At 42.2% G+C, this 14,879-nt stretch overlaps 1 protein-coding gene across 2 annotated transcripts in view; it reads left to right on the forward strand.

Moving 5' to 3' along the window:
• SV2B (synaptic vesicle glycoprotein 2B) overlaps positions 1-14,879 on the forward strand; it is a 192,222-nt gene that overhangs the window by 111,601 nt on the left and 65,742 nt on the right. Inside the window, exon 2 of one of the 2 annotated variants that reach the window (XM_011947396.1) lies at positions 9,587-10,419. The exons of the other annotated variant lie outside the window; for it this stretch is intronic. Coding sequence (XP_011802786.1) covers positions 9,969-10,419 — 451 coding nt within the window. The 5' untranslated portion in view covers positions 9,587-9,968. The remainder of the gene's footprint in view (positions 1-9,586; positions 10,420-14,879) is intronic. 2 annotated transcript variants of the gene reach the window in all.

Genomic DNA, 14,879 nt, shown 5'->3' on the forward strand with positions numbered 1-14,879 from the left:
GTAGTGACAGGGTTTCTTCTTGTTGGTCAGGCTGGTCTCGAACTTCCGACCTCAGGTGATCTGCCCGCCTCGGCCTCCCAAAGTGTTAGCCACTGCGCCTGGCAATTTAACTTGTATTTTTATTTTTATTTTTTTTTAACAAAAGTAAAGCATAACATTAAACACTTTGTCTATTTACTCAAGGCAGGGACATTCTGTCTCATGGGCCATTTTCAACTTCAGCGAGGCACTGAGTAACTATATATATATATATATATATTTTTTTTTTTTTGAGATGGATCCTCACTTTGTTGCCCAGGCTGGAATGCAGTGGCACAATCTCAGTTCACTGCAACCTCTGCCTCCTGGGTTCAAGTGATTCTTCTGCCTCAGCATCCTGAATAGCTGGGATTACAGGCATGTGCCACCACGCTCAGCTAAGTATTGTATTTTTAGTGAGGACAGGGTTTCGCCATGTTGTCCAGGCTGGCCTTGAACTGACCTCAAATGATCCACCCACCTCAGCATCCCAAAGTGCTGGGATTCCAGGTGTGAGCCACTGCGCCCGACCCTGAATAACAATTAACTGTGTTCATTGAGCAAACATTTTTCGAGAATCTTCTATGTTCAAGACTCTGTTTGGGTCTAGCGACTCAAAGATAAGTAAAATTCAGTGCTTTATCTATCTTGGACCTGCCCACAATCTCCTGGCAGAGAGAGACACATAAACAAAGAGATATCAATAATTCCAGTATAATATGATAATAAAAATACGTGTGCAATGCCATGGGACCTCTTGGAGTAATTCTAAATGTTTAGGGGGAGGGGGGAGGGATAGCATTAGGAGAAATACCTAATGTAAATGGTGAGTTAATGGGTACAGCACACCAACATGGCACATTTATACATATATTCCAAACCTGCACGTTGTGCACATGTACCCTAGAACTTAAAGTATAATAATAATAAAAAAAGAATAAACAGCCACCAAATTGCCAAAACAAATGGCTAATCAGTTTGTAAATGTTGCTCTTAACTCAAAAGAAACATTATCCTGTCATATTCTAACATAATAATAATTATGTTATTATATATTACTTGGATACTTCAAAGCATTTTCACAGATATATGAGAAAATATTGAGTCAGATGGCTAGACAGGGTCTTAGAAATCGTCCAAAACAATCCCTTGCTTGAGAGGCGAGGAGCTGAGAACCCCAGAAGGTGAGTGACTTCATTCAGGCTCCCTCAATGCCTTTATGGCAGGAATGGGACTATGATTCAGGTCCTCTCTCCAGTTGTCCAGTGGATTTTCTCTAACACAACAGACTCTATTTTGTATGGAGGAGTCACATGCCCTCACGTAGTACTCACTATTGCTATGACCATCTCAATTAGGATGGGAACTAAAGTAAAAGGTATTTGTTCTTATTGTTGCCAGGATCATGGCTGAGATTCTTATAACAAAAGACAGATTAACAAGAGAAAAGCATACAAACTTATTTAATATGAGTTTTATGTGACACGGGAGCCTTCAGAAATGAAGACTCCCCCAAAACCAGGAGAACTGTTTATTGTTCTGGACAGTTGTGCAGCAGTATGATTGGAGGACAAAAGGGCATGGTCTCATGAGAATGAGCCGGGGGAGTTTACCAAGGCCTGTCTGCTCAGTTTCATCACTGTGTCCCCGTGTCTTCAGAGATAAGGATATTCTTTTCTTTTAGGTATAGGGTGGGCACCGCTGGAATGAAGATTTTATGACCTACTTTAGAGGAAAGTCAGAACACATTTTTACAATCTGCTTCAGGGGAGAAGGGCAAGGGGAAGGATAGAAAGCCAATCCCGCAGGCTGAAGCAGTAGAATGGCTTGAACCCGGGAGGCGGAGGTTGCTGTGAGCCAAGATCACGCCATTGTACTACAGCCTAGGCAACAAGAGTGAAACTCTGTCTCAAAAAAACAAAAAAAATGCCCCTCCCGCTTCTGCTGTTTTCTCAAATGCCAAGGTGCCAAATTTTGGGGGAGTGTGTCTGGAGCCTCACCCCTTTTCACAAAGCTGACACATGTGAACATCTCATTAGTACCCATCTGAGTGTGTTGACTCCTCTCTTTCTTTATATAAAATAGAATTACAATAAGGTTCTCAAATAACATTTTCTCAGGCTTTATCCCTATAGTGCCTCAGTGTCCACCAAATTCCTGCCAAATAGTTCCGGGAGTACCCAAGGGTATCCAGTCCTTCTAAGCATGGGATGGCTGCTGTTTTCGTCTTCTGCCCTGACTCATTGGGGTGAAATCTCTTGTCAAAGCCGACTGCAACTCAAGTCACAGATGCTACTGACTCCTGCTAAAAGGAGTACCAGATGTGCTCAGCTCTCCATGGGTGGGCCCTGAGGATACTGGTATCTTGGCTAAGGGGACCATCTTTTGTTATTGTTCACAGCAGAGTTGCTACATTTTGGGCTGGCCTGCCTTCCTTCCTTCCTTCCTTCCTTCCTTCTTTCCTTCCTTCCTTTTCTTTCTTTTCTCTCTCTCTCTTTCTCTCTCTCTCTCTCTCCTTTCTTTCTTTCTTTTTGAGACATGGTCTTTCTCTGTTGCCCAGGCTGGAGTGCAGTGGTATGCTCACTGCAACCTCCGCCTCCCGGGTTTAAGCCACTCAAGCCATCCTCCCCACCTCAGCCTCCCTAGTAGCTGACACTACAGGTGTGCACCATCACATCCAGCTTATTTTTGTACGTTTTTTAGAGATGGACTTTCTCCATGTTGCCCAGGCTTGTCTCAAACTTCTGGTCTCTGGTGATCCACCCAACTTGGCCTCCCAAAGTGCTGGGAGTACAGGCATGAGCCACTGCACCTGGGCACATTCTGGGCTCTTGATACACCATCAAGATTGGATGGAGCCTAGTGAAAAGGTTCAGAATTATCCTTCCTTTCAGCAGTAATCCACTGCGTTTATGACCAAGACGTGCTGTAATTCTCTCTTCCAATAGGAAACTCTTGGTCCCTCATGCAGATAAACTCCAGGATGCTTGCCAAATGGGTTCTCAAGACATGACAAAATCCTGGGATGAATGGAGCTTAGATTCTAGTGAAAAAAAAATCTTTATTTAGAACAGCCTGTATTCCATGGATGTCAATGAGGATTCCAATGAAAAAGGAGCCTATGATAGTGGGAAATATTGATTTTAATAGGTTAAATAGTTTTTTTTTGGAGAGGTGGTGGGGACGGCAGCTTTATTGAGGTATATTTTATATACCATAAAATCCACTCATTGTAAGTGTTCAATTCGATGATTTTTAGTAAATTCATAGAATTGTACAATCATCACTATAATCCAGTTTTAGAACATTCCCATCAACACCCTCCCCACACCCCTGAATTCCCTCAAGTTTACTTACACTCATTCCCCACTGTCACCCACAGCGCTGGGCAACCACCAATCTACTTTCTGTCTATGGATTTGCCTATTCTGGATATTTCATATAAATGGAATCACACAACATGTGGTCTTTTGTGTTTAGCTTCTTTCATTTGACATAATGTTTACCCAGGTTGTAGTTTGTATTAGCAATTTGTTTCTTTTTCTATTGCTAATCAGTATTCCATTGCACTGCATTTGGTTTATCCATTCATCAGCTGGTGGACATTTGTACTGTTTCCAGTTTGGGGCAATTATAAATAATATTGCTATTAACATTTGTGTCCAAGTCTTTGTGTGGGTGTATATTTTTATTTATCTTGGGTAGATTCTCAGAATGGAACTCCTGGATTATTTGGTAAGTGTATATTTGACATTTTAAGAAACTGCCAAACTATTTTCCAAAGGTTATTTTACATGCCCACTATCAGTTTCTGAGGGTTCCAGTTCATCACATCCTAGCCAACATTTGCTGTTGTCTGTCTGTTGATTAGGGCTATTCTAATGGATGTGTAGTGGTATCTTACTGTGGTATTAAGCACGTTTTTATTCAGGCCTTCTCATGGCCTTTAATACAGCAATGTGCATTGTGAATTTCCAAAAGAGAATACTGAATAGAAGATGCTGTGTTTCCCAAACTTACTTGTTCTTGGAATTCTATTTTTCACTGAAAAGAGAATATTAAAGGTCTAATGTTCTACAGAACAGATTTTGGGAAGCATTACATCATTTGATTATAATATTATATTTAACTTTGTTCTCTGTGATATTTAGTAATAAGCAAGAGTTTGCTGCACAATGATTTTCAGTCATATAGCATAGATGTGGAGGCTAATAGAATGTAAAAGTTAAAGGTGGATGCTTAAGAGGTTAGCAGCATGGGAAGTAGTTGTTTTTATGAGTAACTCAATGTTAGTTTGTTTTTCTCTGTACTTGGTTTCCTCGCCCAGTCCTGATGGGCCCCAAATCTCACGGGGCATGAAGCTGGGCTCAAGCTTAGAACTTGGCTACATTTTAATTGCCAATACTTAGATAATAATCATAACTTTTATTTTATTTTTCATTTTTATTTATTTTATTTTTTGAAATGGGGGTCTTTCTCTTTCACCCAGGTTGGAGTGCAGTGACATGATCTTGGCTCACTGCAACCTCCACCTCCTGGGATCAATTGATCCTCTGTCCTCTGCCTCCTGAGGAACTGGGATTACAGGTGTGCACAACCACACCTGGCTGACTTTTTGCATTTTTTGTAGAGACAGAATTTTACCATGTTGCTCAGGCTGGTCTCAAACGCCTGGAATCAAGCAATCCTCCCACCTCTGCCTCCTAAAGTACTGGGATTACAGGTGTGAGCCCCCATGTCCAGACAATAATTATGATGACAAAAACAATAATAGCTATTGATCAGATTTAAATTGATCACATGTGTGCCAGGCACCGTGCTGAGCACTCTTCATGAATGATCTCAACTGAATTCTCACAATGACCCTACTATAACCATTTTACAGATGAGGAAACTGGGGCACAGAGCAGTTAGTAGCTTGCATGCAGGTAGTAGATGTGGCAGAGTCAGGATTGGAACCTGGACCCTCTGAGACCAGAGTCTTTGTTGTACATCCCACAATCATACCAAAAAGGTGGATCAGCCTGAAAAAAGATTTTTTTTATCTTAATTACACAGGAATTATATAGGATGCTGGAAAGGTTTCCAGTCCAGAATTTGGCTCCTTAGGGTCATCATTGTTCTAGTTACTCTCGGCCTTTCCTCCTCACCTGATAGGAAATGCACCATGTGTTCTCCTGTGGGAGTCCCCTTGTGTCTGTCCTTCCAGCCCCATGACCACCCCCTTGGTCCTGACCTCACTTCTCCTCTGGACTATTACCAAGCATGTACACACACATGCGCACGCGCGCGCACACACACACACACATGTGCATACATGAAAGCTTCTATCTGGTTTCATTGTTGTTAGAATTTTTATTGAAAACCAGGAGCACATCCCCCCCCACAAGAAGGATCTTTCCAGAGCCCTGCCCTGCTGCACTGCACTGCTGTGTCCAGTTTAACAACCTTCACTGGGTCTCTTTTCTCAAAGAAAATTTCAAACCCTGAGCAGCGTATTCACACTGACTTCTATTTCCTTCCGCATCATATCTCCCATAACCTCCCACTCTTGGATCAACTGCTATAGGCCACCTGGCCTCTTCATTGCTGCCAAGACAAGCAAAGCCATCCTGCCTGCATGCCTCTGTGTAGCTTTGTCCTCCAGCCTGCCATGCCTTCCTCTCCATTGTTTGTTTCTCTGAGCCCTTTCCTGCCGTTGGACATCCCCACTACCTCTAGGATACTATTTCAGCAGATCCCGACCCATAGGACCCCTCCCTCCTTTGGAACCCCTTGGAGAACAAATGTCTGTGACCCTGTGTCATCTATCTAAGTTCTTCAGTCTCAGTCTTATTTTCTGTAAAATGGGCACAATAATAGTCTCACCTCACACAGTTCTTGTGCAGGTTAAAAGATGTAAAGCACATGGTAAACTTAGAACAGTAGCTGGCACAAAGCCTCAAGGCAAGTATTCAATAAATTGAAGATACTATTATTAATAATCAAGATTGCAATTTTTATTACTGCATGATGCTTTGTGTTGTTTTAATCTAACTCTCTCATGAGGGGTAGATCTTCTGAGAATGGGGATCAAGTCATGTCACAGTTCCTGTAATGCCTTCAGCATCAAGATCCCAGGACATGCTTGTTGAGGATGGGTCAGCAAACCCTAACCAAAGAGTTGGAAGCTCAATGTCAATGTGAGCTCTGCCAGCGACTCAGCGTGTGACCTTGACTTATATTCTTGGCATCTTAGTTTCTTTCACTTTGTATCATCATCCCTAACATTCTGTTTGCACATGGATTTCAAATCCAAGCCCGATATTGATTCTCTGTGTTAATTTGGGCACATTCTTAAATCTTCTTATTCCTCAGTTTCTTAATCTGTGAAACGGAGAGAATAATCTTGTTTTACTATTGGCTGTAAGAATAATGAGGTATTGCTTATAAAATGCTCACCTCAGTACTCAATTCAGTTGCACTTGTGGTTGTTTTATCATAGCTGTTTGATTTTGTTATTTGATAAACACTAGACTTGTTGAATGTATTAGTTTCCTGGGTCTGTCATAAAAAATACTACCGATTGGATGGTTTGAACCACCGAAATTTATTTGTTTCATAGCTCGGGAGCCCAAGGATGTTTAGAATCAGGGTGTCAACACGGTTGATTCCTTCTGAGAGCTGTGAGAGAGAATCTGTTGCAGGTTGGGAAGCCTTAGGCTTGTAGATGGCATTTGTCTCGGGTCTTCACATTGTCTGCCTTCTGAGCATGTCTGTTTCTGTGTCCTTTTGTAAAGACACCAGTCACATTGGATTAGGAGCCATCCGAATGATATCATCTTAACTTGATCACCTCTGTAAAGACTCTATTTCCAAATAAGATCACATTTTGAGGTACCAGCGGTCAGAATTTCAACATACCTTCATGCTATAGAGACACAATTCAGCCAGTACCATTGAAAATGATTAATAGTTGTATTTCTTAAATGAAATAGAAATGAAACATCACTGGACAGTGATTCCCCTTCCCTCCACTGCACTTGACATTCACAGCAGTTCTTTTAACTGGATCAGGTGAGTGGAGTTAGTTTTGACGAAGATCCACTTCTTTCTGCCAAACAACTCCCAGAACCTTTGTCCTGGGTGGTGAGTCCCACAAGTACTTTTGGAATTGCAAGTCTATCATTTCTAGTTCACGACGTTGTTATAGGGCCCCCAGGATGGAAATAACACACCAGGTCTCAGTCAATTGGTGTTCTTTCCCTGTTTTTATAGCACTCTGCAAACTCTCCTGCTGTTTACATGTGACTTATATTCCTCTGGTGGTCCCTAAATAGATGTAATAAAAACAGATTTAGAATATTAATCTGACATGGTTCAAGCCAACATGGTCTAACAGAAATTTATTTACTGGAGATGGTGAAAAATCAGAAAGAGTAGAGTGCGAATCATTTCTTAGTAAGTATTTGTTGCTGGCTTCTTTGGCACTGTTTCTCAAAGTGCAGTCCTGGATTCCCAGTGTCGTTTGTGGAAAACGCAGATTGCAAGGCCCTGCCCCCATCCTGCAGATTCAGTGTCTTTCAGGGAGGGGTCCTGGAATTGGCATTTCTGTTGATCTGCCCATGTTCCGAGTGGTGCTTCACCCTGCAATGTTTGAGAACCACTGGTTTCCATCCTCTCAGAAGGAAATGCGTTGTGTTGTCTGAGTCAGATGGGTTTCAGTGCTGGAGTCTGTCCAGGGCTGAAGACCAGGAGGGCCAGGAAGCAGGTGTGGGGCAGACGGCCCAGGGATGGTCTGTGGGCAGAGGGAGGAGTCAAGTAGCCATGGTGAGGATAAGTGTGTCCAATCCTTTGTGAGGTGACATCTGCTGAGCGTGCTAAAAGGACAGTGGATTTCAGGTGTGACAGGGAGGCCTGTAAAGGTTGATGGGGTCTGTACTATCGGCAGGTGGTTTGACCTGGGGCGTGAGTCTCTGGCAGCCTCAATGTATGGAGGTCCGAGCATCATCCCTATCAAGGGTCTAGCAGCTGGGAGCACTGGGGTGGGGTAGGGGGTGTAGGAGGGGCTGACGCCTAGTCCTGAGGGGAGCTAACTCCACTCACCTGACTCCACTCACCTGACTCAGTGAGGCGGGGCCTCAGAGCCACTTGGAGAGAGCTGTGTGCAAATTTGGATTTCTGAGCTTGAACCAGACCTTCTTCATTACACTGTGGGAATCTGTATTTTTAAAGCTCCCCAGGTGATTTAATGTGACAGCCCCTCAGGATAGCATTTGGGAACCATGAGGAAAGAGCTGGCTTTGGGATCAGTGACCTGGTCCTAGTGCTGTGACCTTGATTGTGTTACTCACCCACTCTGAGACAGTTTGATTATCTCTCAAATGAAGATACAGATTTTTTTTCTTTCTTTCTTTGCTGTTGTGAGAATTACAGATAAGAGATGTGATACATTTAGCACACTCTCTGGCACACAGTAGGCCACAATAAATGGTGGCCCCAAGCTTTGTGAAACCTGAGATTCTAGGCACAATGAGAATCTACTGGGCAAAGGAGTCAACAGAGGAACTCTGATTGGAATTGGGATATAGGATGAGATCTTGACTCTAGACAACATTGCCTCCTGGTGTCCAGAAATGGAACTAGGAAAAAAAAAAAAAGCAGCACTCATGTCAAGGCTTAAATAGTATTTACCTGTGCAGACCAGGCATTATTCTAAGCACTTTATGCACAACCTTTTGAATAAGTACTATTGTTATCCCATTTTATACATGAGAAAATTGGGGTTCAGAAAGATGCGTGCATGGTCGCATGGTCCATTGTGCAGCAGAATTGAGTTTCAGACCCAGGTCATCTGGCTGTATCCTCAGTCCCCTGCTGCTGCCTGTTTAAGCCTCATATGAGGACGGAGTGGTCTTTGAAGCACAATGCTGAGTCTCAAAAGTAAGCTGGGACTCAAGAAAAATGTTTCCAGCTATTTTTTTTGCCATACATTTCTAGATGTTAAATTGTACAGCCACTTCATGACAAAGTTAGAAAAGCTGGCATTTTCATAGCAGAAACTGAGCTGTAATAACCTCCACTATTGCCAAAGGCTTGATAAGTTCTATTAGAAAATCCATAACACAAAATTATCTTAGAGTGAAAATCCCTTGACCACTTTATATTCCATTCTTGCATAAGATTTTTATTTTGTTTTTATTTTTATTATTATTGTTCTTTAAGTTCTAGGGTACATGTGCACAACGTGCAGGTTTGTTACATATGTATACATGTGCCATGTTGGTTCGCTACACCCATTAACTTGACATTTACATTAGGTATTTCTCCTAACTTGCATAAGATTTGACCTCTTTCATGGGTCAATTAGAGATTCAAAGGGCCTCTCTGACCACGGTTCCTTCTCCCTTAGCCTCCAGCCTCACTGACTCAATCCTCATTCAGTTGATAGAAATTTGAATCTCTGATCAAGATTTTCCCCACCTTACACATGAGGCATTACCGAATATATTGGCTTAATTCTGAGAGTATTTTGTTAGAATTTCAACCTTTTGTAACATTCTTCTCTATCCCTTCTCTCTGTTCTCAGGGCATAACCTTCAGTGGCAGGACAAATCAGGCCAGCACGCAGTCTGCCAAGTCCCTGTCAAGAAAAACAGCTGGATCCATTTCTAATCAACACTTCCCAACACAACACTTCTGAGTCTCTAAAGGAGACCAGAGCTTGAAACTTTCCAGACTTCCAATAGATATCGAGTGCAAAAGGATATTTAGGTTGTCTTCACACAAATCTGGTTGATTTGAGAGATAAAGGGGGGAGAAAACGAGTGTGACTTTCACCTAAGAAGTCACATGAACATATTTCACATTTGAACTACATAATGAATGATGGTTATTGAAATAGCCCAAACCTCTACCACAGAGCGAGGGATATAGCTCAAGTGGCAACCAAGCAGTTGCGGAACCAAGGAATGGATGACTACAAGTATCAGGACAACTATGGGGGCTATGCCCCCAATGATGGCTATTACCGTGGCAATGAATCCAACCCAGAAGAAGATGCACAGAGTGATGTCACCGAAGGTCATGATGAGGAAGACGAGATCTATGAGGGCGAGTACCAGGGTATCCCTCACCCAGATGATGTCAAGGCCAAGCAGGCCAAGATGGCGCCCTCCAGAATGGACAGCCTTCGGGGCCAGACAGACCTGATGGCTGAGAGGCTGGAAGATGAGGAGCAGTTGGCCCACCAGTACGAGACCATCATGGATGAGTGTGGCCATGGCCGCTTCCAGTGGATCCTCTTTTTCGTCTTAGGTTTGGCCCTGATGGCCGATGGAGTGGAAGTGTTCGTGGTGAGTTTTGCCCTGCCCAGTGCAGAGAAGGACATGTGTCTGTCCAGTTCCAAAAAAGGAATGCTAGGTAAGTGGAAATTTCCAATGATCCCTCCAATGAAAGGGAAGGAGAAGTAAAATTTATATAGTATCTGTCACTATTAAGCACTTTAAATATATCACAATGTACCCATTTTGCTGTTAAGGGATTTTTATCTTAGAGAAATCAATTGATTGGCTTAAGTTTGCACAGCTAATAAGTCTTGGAGCTTAGATTTCTATTGAGGTCTATCTGAATTCTGAGCTCTTAGTTTGCTTTCCAGATCTTGTTGCCTCCTTGAGAGTCAGATTTCTTTCTTCTTCATATTAAACTTTCTTCGATGTCCAAATGACAAATATATTTTGGGAGTGGCAAATGTGGGAGTGGCAAATTAAACCTTCTTCGATGTCCAAATGACAAATACATTTGGGAAGAGACCTCTGGCTGGTCTCTTCCACTTGGTCCTTCTCTCTGTGTCTTTCCAGAATCTGATGGTGTCTGTTCCTGGTTTCTCATGTACATAAATGTTAGTAGGCTGAATGCCCACATACCCTGGGGATGAATGATGGGCTTGAGCACACCAGTGGAGTCCCTGCAGGCTGTTGGGGACCATGCTGTGAGGCACAGATGGATTCTGCAGGATAGAGGAACAGCCTTGCAAATCAATTAAGAGATCAGCATCATCAGAGCCAAGCATCAGCATCAGGCTGAGGCAGAGAGGATTTGCGAAATTAGAGAGAGGATATGCACAAATGGTGTGATGTAGAAAAGATTCATCATCATATGGACAAGCATTTGTCTTTAGTCACCAAATGTCTTGCAAAACATATCTAGCCTCTAAATTTAGAGTCCATGGAATTAATTGTGCAGCAAACATGCAGTTATTGAGAACTAACTATGAGTCAAGTTCTCATTCAAGACCAGGACATGCTTGTGACCCTGAAGAGCTCAAAATCTATCTAGCAATTCAGCTCCTTCATTCAACAAATATTTTTTATTGATTTACCTTATGCTAGACTGTGCTCAGGACCTGGGAAGAAAAAAGCTTTTGTCTCTCAGATAATTTGCATGTAGTTGAACAAACAGACATTAACAAACACACAGAATTATTTAGTTACTGTAGGGACAGTCTCTATGAAATACCTGGTGTAATTCAGATCCCCAATATTTGCTATAGAGCAAGAGCTAGCAAACAGTTCTGTAAAGACCCAGATAGTAGATATCATAGACTTTGCAGAACCAGATGGTCTCTGTCACAACCACTCAACTCTGGCACAGTAGCACAATAGCAGCTTTGAACAACATGTAAACAAATGGGCGTGACTGTGTTCCAATTAGACTTTATTTATGAAAAAATGGTCAGTGGGCCAGATTTAGCCTGCCGGCTGCAGTTTTCAATCCCCTGAATTAGGGCCACTGTAAATAAAACTGAGATATCAAATAAAGAACATCTGCGTAAAGAATTGTTCCTGGGGGCTTTTTAAAATGGTTTTACACATTTGTGTTTAACTAAAGGGTCATTTAAAATGATTAGAACTATGTCAGATATAACCATGAGGGCACCAAAAGAGACAGAGTATATGCAAACAGAAGGAAGGGCTTGAGAAGCAAGGATATTACCTAGAGTTTTTAAACACCAACATAATTTTAGTGTAGTTCTTTTTCATATTAAAAAATTCTGCTACCTGCTTTTAAGTATAAATAGTAGATTTTTTTAAAAGGACAAAACCAACCAACCAACCAACAAACAACCAATAAAAACCAAAAACCCCAAACAAAACAAAACCATCTCCAACTGATGTAAACATTTCCAAGATATTAATTTGTTCTGCAGTATTCCCAGCTGAAACCCTGGGTCCCTGTGAGTCCAAATTGGCAACGTCGGTAATGATTTCATGCCCTGCTGGTCTCTCTGGCACTGTGGTGCCTAGCAGCCTCATTAACAGAGCTGCAGTATGGTTGCAGCCCTTGCTGGCTCCTAGGGCAAATGCTGGGAGTTGTGGGAACATGGTCTTAATCTGGGGAGTCCAGGTTTTTGTAATTTTGCTCTTAGTGTCTGCCCAGAAGATGCTGTGATTCAGCCCAAGAGGAGAAGGCAGACCCTCTGAACATAGATGGACTTCCTGTGCACTCGTGGGACCCTCTTTGTGGTCAAGAAAATGAGTGTCTAAATGGATCCAGGGGGCTGGATGGATTTGAGGATTTCATGAGGCCAGAATTTCCACACACTGTCACATGGAACCTTCAGAGTCACCATGTCAGTTAGATGATCTTTGTCCTTCAGTGTAAACACACAGACCCAGATTCAGAGAGTTTTATCTAAGGTCACATAGCTCATAGGTGTCAAGCAGGGGTTTGACCCCAGGTCTATTTGACTTAAAAGCCTGGGCCCATTCTGCCACATCTTACTGCCCTTCTCTCATGCCTGGTTTGTGGGAAAGAGGTCATGCCATGCACAGGCCACTGTCTGTGTCATCAAGCACCTTATAGAGAGCTTGGAACACCAGACTGCTTCCAGCAGAAAGGGAGCATGGTGTGCTGATAATGATGTGGGCACTGGAGTCTGACCTCTAGGCAACTGGGTGTGTCCTATATGTCATCGATTTGCTAGTGACCTTGGGCAAGTGATGACTACTCTAATTCTTGGTGTTTCCATCTGTAGAATAAGAGCAGTAATACAGTGCTGTGAGGACTAAATGAGATAATGTAGGTGTAAAGCAACCAGCACTTGGTGCCCCCTCAACAACGATTAGTTCTTGTTACTTTATATTCTGCCATTCTGCCTTCTGGCATTTGCAGTGGACTATACCTGCAGTGAGATGATGAAGCAATGTGGCCCTGGAGCCAGTTGCTTGGGTTTGAGACCTTGCTGTGCCATTTCTTAGTAGCGTGATTTTGGGAAAGTTGCCTGGCTTCTCTGTGCCTTGGTTTCCTTGTTTGCAAAATGGAGATAATAATGGTATCTACTTCATAGGATTTTTTTTGGGGAATTAAATGAGGTTAAACCATTTAACATGGCTAAAACAGTACCTGGACCTAATCAGTGCTTAAGATATCTTGGTTAACATCGTTGATTGTGGTTGTTATTATTACTAAACTCATTGCTTGATAATGATTCAGGAACAGATTTTCTCCGGTGAGACTGCAAATTTCTTTCGGCCAGTTTTTTTTATGGTAGACTTCTAAGGTCAAGCTCTCCTACCTCAGCTGGTAAAAAAGCTGTTTATGTTTGAGTGCTGCTAACTCAGATCTCTCTTTCCCCATCCTCTCTCTGTTTTAAAAAAAAGAAACTCTCTGGTTGGGTGTGGTGGCTCATGCCTGTAATCCCAGTGCTTTGGGAGGCCGAGGTGGGAGGATCACTTGATCCCAGGAGTTTGAGATCAGCCTGGGAAACATGGTGAAACCCACATCTACAAAATACAAAAGAAATTAGCCAGATATGGTGGTACATGCCTGTAGTTCCAGCTACTCGAGAGGCTGAGGTGGGAGGATTGCTTGCGCCCAGGAGGCAGAGGTTGCAGTGAGCTATCATTGTGCCACTATACTCCAGCCTGGGTGAGAGAGTGACAACTCGTCTCATTAAAAAAAAAAAAAAAAAGAAGGAAAGAAAAAAAAAAGAAACTCTCTAAAAGTGAGTATGTAAAAGAAAAATCATACTGGGTGTTTCTGGGTATGTAAAAGAAAAATCATTTCTGGGTATGTAAAAGAAAAATCACCCAAAGTAAAACTTTTAGAGTTTTACTCTCTAAAAGTCAAGTACACTAGACTTCTACTTGATTCTACTTGATGAGCCAGGAAAGGAATTCAGTAAGAGAAATCTCCATTCCCAAATTCAAGTGTCAAATCATAGGATATTTTGTTATTTTTTTCCTGGAAATGAATGAATCAGTTCAGAAAATAAATAAATGTACCTTGGCCAGGTGACAAAAATATCTGGGTGCTGCTGTCCTATTTTTCTGAGCTTTTAGAAAGATTAAAGTTTACTTCTCTTGAGCATTATGTTTTGTTGGATCCTCATCTAGAACTGTCTCACTTGGGGAAGAAAAAGGTCTGTGAGTAAGTTGTTGACATTGAAGGCTCAACCCTGCCTAGTGTCCAGCAGTTGGTCTCCTTCAACTCTCAGTGAAGGAGAAAGCATTCATTTGTTAATTAAAGTCTTCATCCATTCTTTTAAAAAATGATTGAACATTACCACACGCCTGGTACTCCTCTGGTTTATAGCAATACAAGGAGACAAAGTCCTGGCACTCAATGAGTTTTATTCTAATGGCGGAAGTGGAGGTCACACAGAGATGTTAAATACAAACACCACAATGTAATCATGCAATGCAACATTCAGTCTTATAACTTTTATTCAGATAGGAAGGAAACAAAGACAGTGTAAAGGGATAGAGCTTGAGCTTGGGGGAGTGGTTCTAGAATTAGGAGATTTGTTTTTGCAATTGCTCTATTAATGATTGTGTGACCTTGGGCCAATCTGAAGTCTTTCTTCTGAGATTCCACAATTT

This window comes from Colobus angolensis, unplaced genomic scaffold, assembly GCF_000951035.1.
Source record: "Colobus angolensis palliatus isolate OR3802 unplaced genomic scaffold, Cang.pa_1.0 Scaffold264, whole genome shotgun sequence".
Classification (NCBI taxonomy): Eukaryota; Metazoa; Chordata; class Mammalia; order Primates; family Cercopithecidae; genus Colobus; species Colobus angolensis.